Source organism: Pseudophryne corroboree, chromosome 4 (assembly GCF_028390025.1).
Source record: "Pseudophryne corroboree isolate aPseCor3 chromosome 4, aPseCor3.hap2, whole genome shotgun sequence".
NCBI classification, from domain to species: domain Eukaryota; kingdom Metazoa; phylum Chordata; class Amphibia; order Anura; family Myobatrachidae; genus Pseudophryne; species Pseudophryne corroboree.
The window spans coordinates 615,895,091-615,915,632 of NC_086447.1; the positions used below are offsets into that span (position 1 = coordinate 615,895,091).

Here is a 20,542-nt window from a genome sequence, read left to right on the forward strand (position 1 = left end):
CATTTGTTAGAACAATAATCATATATTGAATACTTTCCTGCCATTTTGGCTGTAACTTTGCATTATCGTAGTCGACACTGGAATCAGACTCCGTGTCGATATCAGTGTCTATTATTTTGGATAGTGAGCATTGAGAGACTCTGAAGGTCTCTGCGACATAGGGATAGACATGGGTAGATTCCCTGTCTGTTCTCTAATCTTTTGTGCAATAAATTTACCTTAGCACTTAATTTCACATATCCAAACAGGTGTCGGCGTTGTCGACGGAGACACCACTCACACACACATTTGCTCCATCTCCTCCTAGGGGAGCCTTTTACTTCAGACATGTCGACACACACGTACCGACACACCACACACTCAGGGAATGCTCATCTGAAGACAATTCCCCCACAAGGCCCTTTGGAGAGACAGAGAGAGAGTATGCCAGCACACACCCCAGAGCTATAAACCCAGGAATAACACAGTAACTTAATGTTAACCCAGTAGCTGCTGTTTATATAGATTTTTGCGCCTAATTATGTGCCCCCCCCTGTCTTTTTACCCTCCTCTACTGTGTATCTGCAGGGGAGAGCCTGGGGAGCTTCCTCTCAGCGGAGTTGTGGAGAAAAAATGGCGCAGGTGAGTGCTGAGGAAGAAGCCCCGCCCCCTCGACGGCGGGCTTCTGTCCCACTTAAATATACATTTTCTTGGCGGGGGCTCATACATATATACAGTGCCCAACTGTATATATGTATACTTTTGCCAAAAGAGGTCCATATGCTGCCCAGGGCGCCCCCCCCCTGCGCCCTGCACCCTTACAGTGACCGGAGTATGTGAGTCTTCTGCCGCCGATTTCGAAGTCTTCTTGCTTCTCATACTCACCCGGCTTCTGTCTTCCGGCTCTGCGAGGGGGACGGCGGCGCGGCTCTGGGATCGGACGACGAGGGTGAGATCCTGTGTACAATCCCTCTGGAGCTAATGGTGTCCAGGAGCCTAAGAAGCAGGACCTAGCTTCAGAGAGTAGGGCTGCTTCTCTCCCCTCTGTCCCACGATGCAGGGAGTCTGTTGCCAGCAGAGCTCCCTGAAAATAAAAAACCTAACAAAATACTTTCTCATAGCAAGCTCAGGAGAGCTCACTGAACAGCACCCAGCTCGTCCGGGCACAGTCTCAAACTAGAGCAGGGACATAGAGGGAGGAGCCAGAGCACACCAGAATCTAAATTCTTTCTTAAAGTGCCCATGTCTCCTGCGGAGCCCGTCTATTCCCCATGGTCCTTACGGAGTCCCCAGCATCCACTAGGACGTTAGAGAAATATTGAAAACACTATTATGACATCACAAGCAATGAAATGCAATATTGAAAGCATAATTATGACATCACAATCAATGCAATTCAACATTAAATGCCCCTTTATGAATATCACAATCAACGCAATTCAACATTAAATGCACCTTTATGACATCGCAATTAATGCAATTCAACATTAAATGCCGCTTTATGACATCACAATCAATGGAATGCAACATTGAAAGCACCATTCTGCCATCACAATCAATGAAATGCAACATTGAAAGCACCATTATGACATTACAAGCTATGAAATGCGATACTGAAAGCATAATTATGACATCACAATCAATGCAATTCAAAGTTGAAAGCACCATGACATCACAATCAATGCAATTCAACATTAATTGCAAATTTATTACATCACAATCAATGTAATTCAACATTCAATGCACTATTATGACATCACAGTCAATGCAGTTAAACAATGAAAGCACCATTATGACATCACAAGCAATGCAATTCAACATTAAATGCATATTTATGGCATCACAATCAATGCAAGTCAAAATTAAATGGACCTTTTATGACATCACAATCAATGCAATACCTTTATGACATCACAATCAATGCAATTCAACATTAAGTGCACCTTTATGACATCACAATCAATGCAATTCAAAGTTGAAAGAACCATGACATCACAATCAATGCAATTCAACATTAAATGCAAGTTTATTACATCACAATCAATGTAATTCAACATTCAATGCACTATTATGACATCACAATCAATGCAGTTAAACAATGAAAGCACCATTATGACATCGCAAGCAATGCAATTCAACATTAAATGCATATTTATGACATCACAATCAATGCAAGTCAAAATTAAATGGACCTTTTATGACATCACAATCAATGCAATACCTTTATGACATCACAATCAATGCAAATCAACATTGAAAACAACACTATGACATCACAATCAATGATTGTGATGCCATAATGGTGCTTTCAATGTTGAATTGCATTGATTGTGATATCATAAAGGTGCATTTAATGTTGAATTGCATTGATTGTGATGTCATAAAGGTGCACTGACGTTGTATTTCATTGATTGTGATGTCATAAATGTGTAATGAATGTTGTATTGCATGGCTTGTGATGTCATAAAGGTATATTTAATGCTGAATTGCATTGATTGTGATGTCATAATAGTGCTTTCAATGTTGCATTGCTTTGATTGTGATTTCATGATGGTGCTTTCAATGTGAAAAAAAAAAACTTTGATGTGCACAGATTACACCTTTTTATGTAAGCATAAAAGTGAGCATCAGAGGAAATCTACATAAGCACTTGGTATGGGGACTCTGGTGATGGTTTGATCTTGACTGTATCTGCACGCATAAAAGATACCTTTACATTTATGGTACCACTATTTCACGTGTAAGCATACATGTGGGCAAGTTTGCTAAATTTCACCAAGGATGACCCTTTAAATAGTATCATTGCACACCCCATAAAATCTAAGGGGGTACACCATAAGAGTGTATAATTTTGATGGTTGTTAATCACATAGGATTAACCTATGATATTTCTTGATTGTTTACTTGTGATATGGTTTTGAGCTGATTGGTAGAAGACTAAGATTGAGGAAGAGTAAAAGATATCTTTTATGTGCATTAAATCTTCTACAACTAGTAAGCATACAAGTGAGCATTTGAACTAATCACGACTGGGTACTACTACGAAAGAAACCTTTATAGGTGTTTTACTGTGTAGAGGCATGTAAGCAGAGTGTGAGCATCTCTCTTTCCAACATCAACACTGGGGTGAACCCTTAAATCTGGATAACAACTACCACTACCCATCATTTGGAGGGATTTTTTCGAATCATTGGACATTATTTTGTTTGTGTAACTTTATTAATAATAGAAACTAAAATGACCTTTTATTGTTTCATTGTTTCCTACTGCATTACGAGAACAAAAGGACTACGCAACCACAGATAAAGTCATAGAACGGACATTAACCATTATTTGGTAATCTATCTGTACAATTACTGTGTATAAAGCTGTGATAATTCAATAGCGCAACATAGGGTGTTTACTATTGTTGTTTGTTCAGCTACAGGTTGTGACATTTGAAGTCCTGTAACAATAAACAGAGGAACTTGTATTTCATTAAGTGATTACATTTTATATTAATACAATATCCTATATTCTAAATATATTATGGGTGCAGATATTTAAGAACATCAGGTTGGCACTAGATGAGGAACTCATCTAGAACATATGATTAAAGAATAAAGCACAAGTGTGTTGCAGTGCCGCCAAGTTACATACATGTATGAAATGCTTCATGTTCATGTAATGAAAATAAATGTCCTAAAGCACCTTGTGGGCAGAGATAATATCTGGAAAGCAGCTCAGGAAACCTTTGTACTCCGTATTGGTTTCCATCAGGTAATGCAGATCTTTCTTTGGCTGAAAAAAAAAACAAAAAACGGAGACACATTATTTGGTTCTATTCATATCTAAGAAAGGGGCAATTTATCAACAAGTGATAAAACGCTTTGTGAATGATAACATTTATTCGGTATGATAAATGGTGATTCAGTCAATCAGCTCCCACCTGTCATTTTGCAAACACATGACAATTAGGAGAGAAAAAAAGGGACCTATAACATGCATAGGTTAAGACTCTAAAGTGGTTGAGTACTCATTTTGTATAGTATTAACAAATTCTGTATGTGTAATTAAAACTTAACCTCTAATAGTACTAATAAAAGTATGAGGCGAAATATAAAATATAAAATACACAGAAATACAAAGTGAAAACACAATTATGGTAAAAGATATCCAGGTTCTGTTACCATACCCATATGAAAAACAAGGTGTTGCAATTTACCGATACACTGTACGAAGTCTGCTGAAGTAGTGATAGGATTTATTGTAGCATTTTCGGAATTCTGCTGCCCCCCATTTGCCTAGGCATTGGATGGGGGATGAGAGATTACTGCTAATTCCAGTCCTTGAAAATACAGTAGAAGTCAAAGCAGTCAAAGCTGAGGTAACTGTTCCTTTCTGCTTTTGGCTGTTGATCATAGAAATCAGCGCAGCCAAATTAGAAAATTACTGGGTTAACCTTTATTTTGACTGAAATGAGAAGCAAAGTGTGTTTCACAGCATGGTAGCTATCAGCATAAAGAAACAATGTTTAAATCAGCAGATACAGTGAAATATTATAGATTTCTTAAATAGAATTAGTGGCAGACAGGTAAGTATCTCTAATTGTGGCTGTTAGGCACGTGTATGGTTATTTAGGGCTCAGTACAGCCACAATTAGAGACACTTACTTATCTGCCAAGCTATATGTGATTGTCTGCTTGACTTGGTAGAATAACATGGGAATAACTGGTTAGCCGCAATTGAGAGACAATGGGGTATATTCAATTCAAGTAAGGATCCGACAATGCACTATTCAATAATGTCAATCTGACTTTTTTTTTAAAAGTCGGATTGACATTATTGTCACTTCTCCACACCTTTCACTGCTTCATGAATCGACCCCATAATCTCCCTGTTCATTTTAAATCTGTCCCACATGCAGTGAAACATGGTTTTACCAAGGTGCAGAGTTACTTGCTCTTTATTACATAGAAACATAGACTTTGACGGCAGATAAGAACCACTTGGCCTATCAAGTCTGCCCCTTTTTTACCTTTTGGTAACCTCAAACCTATTTGATCCTTAGTTCTTTGTAAGGATATTCATGTGTCTATACCAATCATATTTTAATGGGTGTACTATCTTCACCTCTAGCACCTTTGAAGGGAGGCTATTCCACCTATGCACTACCCTTTCTGTAAAGTAATTATTCTTTAAGATTCCTTTGAACCTACCTCCTTCCAGTTTCTGCATGTATCCACGTGTTCTAATACTTCTTTTCCATTAAATAATATCTCCCTCCTGTACCTTGTTAAAACCCTTGATATAAATGAATATTTCTACCATGTCCCCCTATGTCTTCTCTGCTCCAAACTATACATATAAATATCTTTAAGTCTTTCCTAGTAAGTTTTCCTGGTAATTAGACCTTTCATCATTTTAGTTGCCCTTCTTTGTACAGTCTCTAATGTAATTATATCCTTTTGAAGATATGGCATCCAGAACTGAACGCAGTATTCTAGATGAGGCCGTACCAATGACGTGCACTATCCCTCGCTGCTTGTGCAGATTGCTGATCGGCTTGAGATGCCTGGGACGACCTGCCTCTGCTGACCTCTCCCCCATTGATCCTGCCAAGTCCGCTGGAACCTGTCCTCACCTGTGCCGCTGAGAGTGACCGCCAAGACTAGCTGTGTGCCCGTCCCTGCTGCTGGCATCCAGGGAACCTGGAGGCTAGTCTTCTGGGACCTTTTGTGGATGAAAGCTGCTGCGGGGGCTGACTTTGCCGGGCGATCTACAATCCCTTAAACACTCCAGGTACCCGGTCTCACAAAAGCGTAAAGCATTTTCAGAGGTCTGCAGATTCTTGGTGGATAAAAGAATAAAATTTGCCTTACTGTACTCGGCTAAGTTGAGGGTGATTGAGAATGGCCACACTCAAGTATTCACAGATCCCCAACAAGCGAAATCCCACTTCCTTAGGAGTGGTCCCCCCTCGCCTGCACGCTCCAACGCTAGCTCTAGGGATTGATTTCTCACCACTATCAAAGGTCTCGTTGCACATTATATGGGACGGGGGTGTGGGTGCGTTGGGGCCACTTCCGCAGGGTGACCCAACTGGAGAAGTGTAAACTGTCCTCGTTGGGCCGCAATAAATGGAATGGCTCTGACGGGAGGGTTTGTCAAGCAACCATGCCCCACTTGTTACGCTTTCTCACAGACATTACCTGTACATCTATACCCTATCTGTTTAAGCTTTCTTTTGTTTTCTATTGATGTTATTTTGTATACATTTTTGCACATTATTGAATATCTCGTTCATGATGTTCTGGTTGTTGGATGAACGGAGCATCCCCTCAAATGGAGATGGGGATCCTCAGTTGAATGTCATGGGTCAGTTAGAAGACCCATGTTTGTTTTCTTACAAAAAAATTGTAAATGCATTGCTTCACTTTTGGTTTGACTGCATATTCACCTGCTCTCTTTATGTTGTGATTGTGCGGAGGTGTGGGGTGGGTGGGGGGGGGGGGCTTGGGCTCGTGCCGCACTATCTTCGGGATCCATAAGGGCACCACATTTGAGATGGGGGGGTTTCATTTTCCACCATTGTGCGAGACGTAACCCGACACATGTCATGCATCTGAGATCAATGATGGCGGATAGCAACAATAACGACCATACGGCTAAGGTTATTTCCCATTACTCCATAATGTCATGGAATGTGGGAGGTTTAAATACCCCAATTAAGCGGAAAAAGGTTCTTACCCACCTCCGCCGGAAACACCCGTCGATAGCCTTCCTCCAAGAAACTCATTGGAAGAAGGATGATGTGTCTACCCTGCGTGCCCCCTGGATAGCGGAATGTTTACAGGCATCTCAGTCTTCCAAGGCTAGAGGGGTTGCTATCATATTTCACAGACATCCGAGATATAAGATTTTGGACTCTGTACTAGACCCTGAAGGACGATACCTGATAGTGGACGTACTCATTGAAGGTAATAAATTTACTTTGGTGAATCTATATGCCCCTAATGTGGCTACGGGGGAATTTATCCGCCAGCTCACACAAGTCTTGGCAAGCAGGGTACACTACTCCCTGGTGGTGGGTGGGGACTTTAATACGGTAGATGATCCCACTTTGGACAAGTCGTCTCCCGTCAATAGACCGTCCTCCCCATGCTGGAGGTATATACAGGAGATGAAAGTCATATTGCAACTCAGTGATCCTTGGAGTCTGTTACACCAAACTGACAGGACATATAGTCATCTCTCCAGGGTACATGGTTCTATGTCAAGAATAGATTATATTTTACTGTCTAATCACCTCCTTGACCAAACTAAAAATACTGCTATAGATGACATAATTATTTCAGACCATGCTCCGGTGAGACTGGAATTATATACTGGTGCCCAGATGATCGTGGACCGCCTTTGGCGTTTTCCGGATTACCTCTCTAATTCGGAGGACTTTAAAAAATGTCTGATTTATTCCTGGAATAATTTTGTAGACGATAATATCAATCATTGGGATGATACGATATTGTTCTGGGAGACGTCGAAGGCGGTGATGCGAGGACATATAATTGGGTATGTAGCAAAACTGCGAAAGGAAAGTACAAAGAAATATCATACATTACATGCAGCAATGTCCCATAGCTTCAATGCTTATAAAAACAACCCATCTGACAACCTTTTGGAGATTTGTCTACAAGATAAAAAACTGTTAGATACATTTCTGACTGCTCAAGCGCAACAGCGCTTGGATTACACTAAATTTCACTACTATAAATGGGGGAACAGGACAGGCAAATTATTGGCCACAATGTCCAGACCAAGAACGAAACGTTCCTTTATTGTGGCCCTGAGGGACGAAACTCAAAACAAAACCTACACTACAACTGATGATATTTTAACACACTTGAGTACATTTTACACGGATCTTTATTGTCCTATTTCCCCACAGGAAGAATTACAGAGAGACTTATTATCTGTAGCCAAACTACCTGAGCTTACTGCTGCACAAAGGGAACTTCTAGACGGGGACATTCAGGAAGAGGAGGTGACAAGAGGTTATGGCATCCTTACAGCCCCATAAGTCTCCGGGACCTGACGGGTTCACGGGGACTTACTACAAATTATTGAAGCAGGAATTGACCCCAACACTATTAGAACTTTTTAATAAAATTTACAGACAATCCATCATACCCATCATTTTCTCAAGCATTTACAACTCTAATTCCCAAACCAGACAGGGATCTGTTACTGGCCGACTCATATCGACCTATTACCCTCCTAAATTCTGACTTTAAAATATTTACAAAAAATATGGCCAATAGATTACAACTAATTCTCCCCGACTTGCTGACTGATCACCAATATGGTTTCGTTCGAGATCGCCAATCAGTCAAAGCCATCCGTACAGCAATAGCAGCAACGGTGGCATCTAGAAATTTACATACTGCGGAACATATGTTACTGAGCCTGGATACCCACAAGGCTTTTGACACAGTAGCGTGGCATCATCTATTTCAAGTGTTAGAATGCAGAGGCTTTAACGATAGATTTGTGGGGCTCATCAAATATTTATACACCGAACCACAAACTTCCCTATTAGTTAATGGCAAAAGGGGGTAGCAGATAACTATGCAGAGGGGCACAAGACAAGGAAGTCCCTTGTCGCTCCTTCTCTTTAACTTATCTATAGATCCCCTATTCCGGATCCTGCAGAACTCAACAACATATCGTGGTATTTTAGTAGGAGAAAAAGAAATAAAACTATCAGCATTTGCGGATGACGTTTTGGTCTATATTGGGAATCCCAGGGAATCACTCCAAAGCATTTTGGATTTATTACACGATTATGGAAAAATATCTGGCTTCCAGGTCAATCTTTCCAAATCGGTGGGGTTATATTTAAAAACGGGTAAAAGAAGTCCGGAGTGGGGGAGACGGTTACCAATAACATGGGCAAATACGTATATAACATATCTGGGCATTAAACTCCCAAAATACCCCGCTGAATTATATAGACTGAATGTAAAGAAGGCGATAGAATCAATAGCGAAAGAACTGGAAGGATGGAAACACTTAACGCTCTCATATCTAGGGAGGGCCAACTTGATTAAGATGTGCACATTCCCTAGACTTTTATATATTTTGCAATCCGTACCTGTACTAATCAGTAGATCTGTCTTGACATATATAACTAAACTGTTCAGACAATTTATATGGAAAGGAAAGAGGCCCTGCATAGCTATGCATAAACTTCAACAGTCAAAGGCTAATGGAGGAATAAACTTTCCGAACACAACTTTATAACCAGGCTTCTTTAATGAGATTTCTAAGAGACTGGTTAACTGATCAAGATACTTATGCTAATACACATTTGGAAGCACAAATTGTAAAAACAAAAAATCTGATAAATTTCCTCCATGGTGTAGAAGCGGAATTTGACCATGAGTTGAAGGACAACCCCCTTCTGTGGTCAGTCTATCGCCTCTGGCATATTCTCAGACGTTCGAGGAATTTGGGGGGACACAAGTCTTTATTTTTAACATTTCTCGGTAACAACGATTTTCAGCGTGGGGAGGCGGGCTTTCCGTTTACGATGTTCCATAAAGAAGGCCTGAAAGATATCAGACACATAGTCGATGTGGGAACTGGAAAACCACTGACATTTACACAAGCTCAGGAGACCTACCCGTTTCTTCTAAGATACCCGCTAGCATTTTTGCAGATGCAACACTACACATGCTCGATACTTAACACCCTTTCGAGGGCGGACTACGCAAATGATCTAGATGTCTTTCTCAGAACACCACCGGCCACTAAAAAGGCCTTATCTATATATTACGGAAAACTTAACACTCCGATGGATCACTCAAGGTCGCAATCGGGAATTACAAAATGGTTATCAGATTTTCCTGTGCTTACATGTGAGATGTTGCTAAACAATCTGCTCCTTTCTTGCAAGTTATTACCCTCGGCACAGTATCATGAGATTTTCTACAATATTGTCCATAGGGCGTATTTTTCCCCTGAGAAACAATATAAAGCGGGCATGGTAGATTCAGACAGATGTCTGAAATGCCATGCACCCAAAGCAGATCTCATGCATTGTTTTTGGTTGTGCCCGATGGTCTGTCGTTTTGGCTTTGGTGAGGCAATATGTCACAGAGCAGCTGATAAATTTTATTCCCTTCACGGCAGAATGGGCGATTTTTGGGATAATTCCGGCTGGACAAAGGGTAACGAAGGGATGCAAAAGATTGTTGATGGCGATTAGTGCGGCTGCGCGTAAAGCAATTTTGCAATCTTGGATATATAAAGATCCGCCTACTTTAGCTTTGTTTAAGGGAAAGCTCCATCATTTGTTTCAGATGCAATGGCTAGAAACCACGCTACAGAAAGACAAATTGGTGGGGAGATTTTTCGACTCCTGGGAGAGCTATATCGCCACTCTCCCTGTAGATTTTCAGGCTAGACTTAAATACTCCTTTAAAACCACCGAGTGGTATGAGCCAAGAGTGGCGGTGGGGGACCCTCCCATTGTGCTAGACAACTGAGTACTGGTGGTGTTCAGGGGCCCCGGCCTCCCCCACCTCTCCGTATCGCCTAAGATGCAGGTTTCTTGTAGTAAAAATTGTATTATACCTAATCTCTACGGTACGTGTAGACTACAATAATATCAATGTATAGCATTGGTCCTTGAAGTGAATTACTGTGAATTATGTGCTCATATCTAAACGCTACACTTGCTTTTATATCCGACTCTCTATGCTTTATGTACACATCTTAAACTTTGTACTGTTTATACAACTTTTATTGTAATGTGAAGTGATGCATTAATAAAAATTGTTTTACATTAAAAAAAAAACACTCCAGGTACCCCTCCCTTTCGAGCACCTGAATGATATCACTAAGCTAATTGAGCATCTTCCAATATATATGTAAATATATACAACAACTGCAGGATAAAGTTGAGGACCTGGAAAATAGATTTCGTAGAAATTACCTTAGGTTTATAGGTGTACTAGAGTCCTTGACGGGCCAGGCCCTTTCCTCTTATCTTAGCGTGGACCTCACCACCTCATTGGGAATCATAGATGATATTGAAGTCCCACACATCGAGAGAGCCCATAGGTTGGGAGCGATGCAGGACGGAGCGCGGAAGCGCTCCCGTCCAGTCATTGCCCGCTATCTGGATTACAGGGCCAAGGAACAAATTCTCGCTGCATATCGTAAAACTGGGGAATTGTTAGTCAAGGGCCATAAGGTCTTGATATTTCAGGACTTTTCGGCAGCCGTGACTCAAAAGAGAAAAGAATGTTCCTACCTACATATTAAAAATATCCGATTTGCCCTGCTGTACCCAGCCAAACTGCGGGTCTCAGAAAATGGAAATCAGATGTTTTATACACACCCAGAGGTGGCGAGGTCTCACTTTCTAACCCCCAGGTCCCCGTCACGGTCGCCCATTAGTTAGGGTACCAGTCGATGGAGCGCAATGGGTTGAGCAGTTCGGGTACTCCCGCTTCGGGTGGATGTGTGTTAACCTACTTTGTATTTTTAGTTCTAGTTATTATAATTAACTATCAATATTTCTTCTCTTTGATTCGGTAATTGTTTTTGTTAATGTTCAGTGTGCGCATCACTAGGCCTAGTTGGTGCCCACCATGGTTTTGGTTTTAAAGAAAATGTTAGAAAATAGTGTTATGAGTCATTATGGTTCACTATTGATATCTCGATTACAAAGACTGTGCATTGCATTTTATGTTACACTGGTGTTTATGCTGTGGAAATCTATGCTATTCAGGGGACATTGGATTGGGAGGGGAGCCGTCATTGTACATCTAATTTTACTGATGGGTAGCCATGTCGTCAGTAATTTCTTCCTCGTCTGAGGTACTACCCCCAAAACCTATATATTTTCTTTCCTGGAATGTCGGAGGCCTTAATTGCCCTGTCAAACGACGCCGGATGGCCACGCACCTTAAACGCTCTCACCCAGATGTGATTTTCTTACAGGAAACGCACTGGCTGATGGGCGAAGAGAACGTATTAAGAGCTCCATGGCTTGGTTCTTGTATCGCTGCTCCCTTTCACACGAAAGCCAGAGGGGTAGCTATACTTTTTCGAAAGAATCTTCCTGTTACTGTTTTGGCAGAAGTCATTGATCCCGAGGGCAGATACATAATATTGGATATAGAGCTTTTTCATTCCAAATTCACCCTTGTCAGCCTGTACGCCCCTAATGTTAACACGCACATATTTATTCAAGACCTCGCCCACATTCTTCAAGGCAGAACTAATTATTCCCTGTTAGTGGGTGGGGACTATAACATGGTGGACGACCCTACAGTTGACAGATCACCGATTGTACCGAGAACTACTGACTCCCATAGCAGACACTTGCTGGCATTTCGAGACTCACTAGATCTTTCTGATCCATGGAAATTGCTACACCCTACTGACAAAACGCACACCCACCTGTCGCTGGTACATGGGACATTGTCTCGTATCGACAAGTTCCTAATTGCTGATGACTTGATGTCTCAGGTTGCTGGGGTGGATATACTCCACATATTGATCTTTGATCATGCCCCTGTCACGTTGGCTTTAACCCATCCTCAAATGCATTCAACAGATCGCATTTGGAGATTCCCACAATACCTGGCAGACTCGGAGGACTTTAAATTATATCTCACATATCATTGGACCAACTACGTTGATGAAAATATAGATTACTGGGATAGACCCGACATCTTCTGGAATGCCTCTGAGGCAGTGATGAGGGGTCACATTATTAGCTATGTCACCCGGAAAAAAAAGGAATCCAAAATGGAATACACTGCGTTAAAAGCAGCGATGTCTATGGCTTTCCGAACCTATACTTCTACACCAACGGATACCACTCTCGCTGCGTACAAACAGGCCAGACGCCTACTTGAAACTTATTTGGCGACCCAGGCGAAGCATTCCTTAGATTTTACCAAAAAGAAATTTTAGAGATGGGGCAATAAGGCCGGTAGATTGCTGGCGGTCATTTCCCGACCTCCTAAAAAACGACATACTAAACCACTTTACACCAACCTATGTCAGGTCGCATCATTACCAAATCTCAAGAAATAGTAGCACAATTCCAAACTTATTTTCAGTCTTTGTTTAGTTCAGCACAAATAGATACTGACATACAAACACAAATGCTCACAGATGAGGTACTACCCCCCTTGACTCAGGACCAGAGAGTAGCCCTTGTGGGTAATATAACGGCGGAGGAAATTAACACTGCTATCTCCAAATTGCCCCATGGTAAATCCCCAGGTCCAGATGGCCTGTCGGGAGATTATTATCGCATGCTACAGGCCCATATTGTTCCCGCTCTATTAGAATTGTTTCGAGCCATACATGAAAAGAGTTCTCCATCTCCTCTCTTTAATGAAGCGTTTATTACACTTATCCCCAAACCAGGTAGGGACACTAATTTCCTTTCCTCATACAGACCAATTAGTCTGTTGAATGTCGACTATAAACTATTGGCTAAAATAATGGCGCTACGGCTACAATCCATTCTCCCCGATATCCTCACCACAACACAAATGGGTTTTGTGACCGGCAGACATGCGGTTAAGGCAATCCGCATGGCACTGGCGGCGGCGGCTGCATCTCAATCTCCATGTACAGACTTGAATATGCTTCTTAGTCTCGATGCCAATAAGGCCTTCGATATGGTCTTGTGGCCACATTTGTTTGCTGCGTTGGAGAGACTAGGTTTTGATGCGGATTTAATTAACTACATACGCTATATCTACAACAAACCATCCGCCTCTCTATTGATAAATGGGATCAGGAGCCAACGGTTCTTTTTAGAAAGAGGCACCCGTCATGGATGCCCTCTATCGCCGCTGCTATTTAATCTGGCCCTGGACCCATTACTTAGGATATTACAGGATTGGTCGGCTTTTCGGGGTATAAAAAGTAGGTGGACAGGAAATTAAACTGGCAGCCTTTACTGATGATATCCTTCTGTATATATCTGACCCTGAACACTCCCTCACTTTGAGCTTAGAAAAAATACAATTATTTGGCCACATTTCAGGTTTCAGTATTAATATGGACAAATCTAAAGCGTTATTGTTATATGGCAATGTGACCTGTCCGCGTTGGACCTCACAGTTTCCTTTGCACTGGGTATCAACTTATATTACATATATGGGTATTATGGTGCCGCGGTATATGTCAGAACTGTACAAACTTAACGTAAGCAAGGCCATACGCACTCTAACCGATGATATTAAGGGATGGGATCGCCTTCCACTGTCATATTTAGGCAGGGTTAACCTGCTGAAAATGGTGGCTATACCACGCATACTATACCCTTTGCAAACGCTTCCCATATTGCTGACTAGACAAGACGCACAACTGATTAACAAACTTATCAGAACCTTCATATGGAAGGGGGGCCGGGCACGCATCGCCTTGCGTAAACTTGTCCAACCTAAGTCCAATGGAGGTATCAACTTTCCAGATGTGGTGGTTTACAACCAAGCCGCACTTCTGAGACACTTAAGAGACTGGCTGCAAAACAGCTCTATATACACGAACACGTCCCTAGAACAAAATTTTCAAGCGAACATTGACTTAACATGTTTTCTCCACCAACATGACTGGGACATACCGGACCATATTAAATCAAACCCACTCTTGTGGTCTACTAGGAAAGTGTGGCACATACCGCACCACAATGCGAAGTTGAATCAGTATCACTCCTTACACCTGCCCCTGATTAAAAACCCAGAATTTTTGGACGGCATGGCTGCCCACCCCTTTGCGATGTGGAGGGAGGCTGGTATAGTATCAATTCGCTCATTGATATCAGTGGAAGACCACCGTCTGCTTACCTTTTCGGAGGTTTCAACGAGACATGTTGTAGTCGCTTCGTTTCCCCTTCCATTTATGCAAACACAATTTTACATCAGACATGTCCTTACACATTTTGCGGAGGGGGACTGGACTAACGCTTTAGATAGTCTCTTAATACGTCCTGAACCAAGTCATAAGGCCATTTCCATACACTATACTTTTTCGAGGACGATATTAGATCATCCCTCTGTGGTGGGTGGCATGTCTAAATGGCTGGCCCACTTTCCTAGACTGACTATACCCGTGCTGGAAAAGGCATTATCTTATTCCCGAAAGGTTCTACCAGCATGCATGTACACAGAACTATTTCTTAATGTGTATCATAACGTTTATTTATCTCCGCTACGACGATTCCATATGGGAACATCAGACACACATTCTTGCCCAAAATGCCACCAGAGTGAGGCAGATACTTATCACTGTTTATGGGCATGTCCGATAGTACAGTATTTTTGGCATCTTGTTAGGAGATATGCGGAGGCAAAGTTAATAACTTATGTGCCATTTACCCCCGAATGGGCTGTACTGGGTATCATTGATCCCATTCTCCGAATGCCATCGGAATGTAAAAAACTACTGATAGCCCCCAGTGTGGCGGGGAAAAAGACGATACTACAGGGATGGATAAATAGCACGCCACCTCAGATACCACTATTCTTGAATAAACTGCACCATATATTCAGGATGGACTGGGTGGAGGCCATTGTAGATAGAGGTAAACAAGTAGATCGTTTTTTTAATCTTTGGGAATCATATATTTCCACTCTGCCCCTCAATACGCGGCTGCAAATTCATAATAGCTTAAAAAACACCACGTGGTACCTAACTAGATTGGCAGTACAAGACCAACCTGTATCTTTGGTTTGAGAGCGGACGTGTATGGCGGCTCCCCTCAAGGCTACCTATATTGTTTGTAATCCCATGAGTGAACCAAACAATTGAATGTACAAAATGTAAAAGGCTTTATTATTAGATGTACATGAATCCACTGTAAAACTCAGTTGTATTCCCCCTGCATTATTACTTTTATAGTCTTTGCATTTTCTGTCTTGTACTATGATTTCCATGATGTCTCAATAAAAATTGTTTATAAAAAAAAAAAAAAAAAAAAGCACTGGTCCAAGTATAGATCCCTGAGGTACACCACTTGTAACCTTTCCCTTGTGAGACTTCACACACTTATTTAACTACAAAAGCCTTACACTGACACCCCGTCCCATCTATACAAGTCAATAAGACTTGTTTGGCGTGATTCCCCATCCCCCTGTGTAAATGAACACAGTTTGGGGTCCCGTAAATTGCTAAATTTGAGATATTCTACAATTATCACTTTTAATAGTGTTTCCCTCAATTTCCCTACTACTGATGTAAAGCTCTTTGGTTAGTAGATGCTTGCCTCTTTTTTGCTTCCACTTTTGTGCAGTGGGACTACCTGTGATGTTTTCCAATCCACTGGAATCATTCTTATCGCTAGTGACTGGTTAAATAATTCTGTTAATGGTGTTAACAGCACCTCTTTAAGCTTTTTTTAGTATCCTTGTATGTATCCCATCTGGCCTTTGAGAGTTATGCGAGGACCCTCTCCTCTGTAAATGTACTTGTATCTATCTAATTTTTAGGACTGTTCTTACAACTTAACTGTGGCCCTTTCCGCTCTCTTTCTGTAGTGAATACTGTGCAAAAAAATTTATTTAGATGATTTATTATTGCCTTGTCTCCTTTAACTGGACTCTCACACTCTGTTTTAAGCAGGGATGTGCGATGAGCTAAATCGCTCGGAAGGCACTGGCTAGCACCAGAGCCAGATTTACATGCAATATATGAGTCAAATGGTACATCTGGGCATTATACACAGGTACAGCAGTATAAACTCCAGGAAATTTGTTGAGTTTTGATCAGACATGTGCAGAAAATATAGGCAGATGAGGCACTGCCTCACCTGCCATAGAGGGTAATTCAGATCTGATTGCTGCTGTGCATTTTCGCACAGCATGCGATCAAATCCGAACTGCGCATGCATATGCACCACAATGGCACATCCTACAGCTGCAACGGGCATCGGCACCCTGCGAAGGAACCATTCGCACAAGTATTCGCAAGAAGATTGACGGGAAGAGACCATTTGTGGGTGGCAACTGACCGTTTTCAGGGAGTTTCCGGAAAAAAGCAGACGGCCCCAAGCGTTTTCAGGGAGGATGTCTGACGTCAGCTCCGGTCCGGATCAGCAGGATTCTATCGCACAGGATAAGTAAGTCCTGGGCTGTGCAGAGACTGCACAAACTGAATTTTTTGCAGCTCTGCAACAGAAGCAATCGCACACTTACACAGCGCTTTTCCCTCCCCCTGTAGGCAGCGACTATCTGATCGCTGGGCAGCAAAAAACGCAGCCAATCGATCAGTTCTGAATTAGGCCCATAGACTTTTTCCTCCAGAGATTTGGCTATAAAAATGATTGGAATAATACAAAGAAGATATTTTAAACATATTCTTTGTATTTTTCATATACTTTATATAGTAAAAACTCTTGCGCAAATGTTTGTATGACAGGAAAGGCTCTGCCTCACACCACCACACATCACTGGTTTTAAGTCTTTTTATCCAGCCGTCTGATTTTCTCCTTTCACTTGTAATACTGAAGAACGTTTTGCCCCCTTTACCTACTGAATGAGCCATTTTCTCCTCAGCTTGTGCCTTTGCATGTCTGATTACCTTCTTAGCCTCTTTTTGCCTGACAAAATACTCCTCTTTGTCTTCATTATTTTGAGTCTGCTTATATTTCTTAAAGGTCACCTTTTTTTGCTTTCACACTGGTTTATACATCTTTTGTAAACCACACTGGCCCCCTTTACCTTGTGCTTTTCCTAAAGGTGTGTTGCTTGTAGCATTGCAGTTTTTAATTTGTTTCCTAGCTCTCATGCACTCCTTCCAAGTTCCTACAATCTGCTAATTAATCGCTTACACATCTCCCCATCTGCACAAAATCAGCCTTTCTAAAATCCAACACCTTTGTTTTATTGTGGCCTGACTTGGTCCCTGTCTTTATAGTAAATCATACTGCTGGATGATCCCTGGATCCTAGGTTTTTTCCCCACATTTACTGTTTGTCTGATATTCTGTCGCCATTTGTATTATGTCTAATATTGCATCTTTGCATGTGGGTTCCCTCACCAACTGCTTGAGGGATGTTCCCTGCAAGGAATTTAGAAAGTCCCTACTAGTGGAACTTGCAGAAGATCTCTCCTAGTTTACATCAGGTAGATTAAAGTCTCTCATGACAATTACCTCCCCTTTTAAAGCCATTTTAGTGACGTCTTGCAACAGTTTTCTGGCCATTTTTCCTCCTGTCCCGATGGTCTACAGATCCCCCCAGTGTGAATAACGTCCCTAGCCTCAGTTTCTATGTTAACCCAAAGTCCTCAGTTTTTGGTCAATATTTTGTATTAAAGTAGCATTTATGCTCTTTTTTCCAGGAACATTGCCACCCCTCCTCTGACCTTCCCCATTCTGTCCTTTCTAAATAAAGTGTAACCCGGTATAGCTATGTCCCAGTCATGTTTTTTATTGCACCATGACTCCATAATAGCCACAATATCCAAATCATCCCTCGTTACTATTGCAATTATATTCTAGAATTCTAGAATTTTATCTCTCAAGCTCCTAGCTTGCACACATAGCTCTAAGAGTTTTGTTTTTGCATCTCTTATTCTTAGCCATGTTCAAACACTTTAGTTTGTAACCAGACAGGTCAGTACATAAGCACATGTCCATTTTTTATGTTGTAACTAGCTGGAGTACACGGCGTTGCCCGGGATTTTAAGAATGTCTATTTACAAAAATAAATGTAAATATTAAACACACAGTATAAATAACATTGTAGATAGCTGAATACTCGGGTTCGCTACGGGATGAGGATGGTAAATTAGAATGATAGTTCGTTAAATTACATTGGTTGGAGATCTAGAATACAGGCATATCTTGCTTCCCTAACACACTTTGTTTAGTGGCCGGATCCCTTTTTGGTCCCCCAAGGGACCCTGCTCTTCACACTATACAACTCTCAGTCTGTGGCTTCCTGCTGCCTCCATTCCCCTCCTCACATCATGTCAGTGCCCCTGTGAAATTATCGTTTTTTTTTACAGTTTCTTATGTAGTGCAGCACATTATGTATCTCCTGATATACTCTGTGCTGCTAGGGGACCGTGCTACTTCCACTATAGAACGCTCAGTGTGTGGGTTTGTGCTACCTGCATTCCCATTCTCACATCATGTCACTGGCCCTGTCACATGCAGCCCTGTCATCACTGACATATCATGCATGTCCTGATATAGTCTGTGCTATCCCTAGGGGTGCTAGTGTTGTGTTACCCCCACAGTGTTTGTTCCCAGAGTGTAAGTCATATGTGTAGCAAGTTTGGTGTAAATTGCTCCAGGAATTCCAGAGTTATGCTGTCTGCTGAAAAACTCAGTGCTGCTGCCTCACCCCTAGGGGTGCTAGGGGTGTCTTACCCGCACAGTGTTTGTTCTCAGCTTTTAAGTCATATGTGTAGCAAGTTTGTTGTAAATTGGTCCAGGCATGCGGCAGTTATGCTGTCTTCTGAAATACTCGGTGCTGCTGTCCCACCCCTAGGGGTGCTCGGGGTGTCTAACCCCCACAGAGTTTGTTCCCAGATTGTAAATCAGATGTGTACCAAGTTTGTTGTAAATGGCTCCAGAGCTTCCACAGTTATGCTGTTTGCTGACATACCCTGTGCTGCTGTCCCACCCCTAGGGGTGATATGGGTGTCTGACCCCCATAGTGTTTGTTTCCAGAGTGTAAGTCATATGTGTACCAAGTTTGTTGTAAATTGCTGCAGCCATTCCAGAGTTATGCTGTCTGCTGAAATACTCAGTGCTGCTGCCTCACCCCTAGGGGTATCTTCCCCCCACAGTGTTTGTTCCCAGATTGTAAGGCATATGTGTACCAATTTTTTAGTACATTGCTCCAGCAATTCCGGAGTTATGCTGTCTGCTGATATACTCTGTGCTGCTGTCTCCCCCCAAGGGGTGCTAGGGATTTCTAATTGTTTTAGTTGCCTCGGCCGTGTTTTAATACGCTCGTATGTAAAATTTCACGATCATAGCTTGTAAACTGTGGATTTGTATAGAAAGACAGAAGGACATATTTTTGCTTTTATATAGTAGATTACCTTGATTTATATGTTGTTCAATGTTTGATGTACTGCTCTGAACATGACTATTCACTTGTTATTCCCATACATAAAGTAAGTGTGATTAAGACACAAGCTTACATCTGAGACAATTAGTTAGCTGCTCAAGATGCACAATTTGTAATGTATTTGCGTAAACACTGGGCAGTATGCATCAATAAACTACATTTCAGTGAACCACGTCTCCCACACAGGTAGTAACACTTACAAGAAAGTCATGAAATACATACATTTTAGTACACAGATGAGCTTGCATAAGGGCGAAAGGCAAGCTGACATGCTGGTAGTTACATCATTTCATAGATGATAGTTTTTTCTTTCTTTCTGTTTTCGTCATGTTTAAATCCTGAATAAATCTTAATTTTTCTTAAATGTAATTTCCCAACTCAAAATCAGGCCCAAAGTACAGATTAGGGAATAAAAGTAAACATACTGTAAGACTAGAATGCAGGTTCCAGCACACAGGGTAT

General features: G+C 41.6%; 1 protein-coding gene across 3 annotated transcripts in view; it reads right to left on the minus strand.

Annotated features, from left to right (window-relative positions):
* SNX9 (sorting nexin 9) overlaps nucleotides 1-20,542 on the minus strand; it is a 453,672-nt gene that overhangs the window by 38,155 nt on the left and 394,975 nt on the right. For all 3 annotated transcript variants that reach the window (XM_063917657.1, XM_063917656.1, XM_063917658.1), the window contains exon 15: nucleotides 3,670-3,759. In XM_063917657.1, coding sequence (XP_063773727.1) covers nucleotides 3,670-3,759 — 90 coding nt within the window. The remainder of the gene's footprint in view (nucleotides 1-3,669; nucleotides 3,760-20,542) is intronic.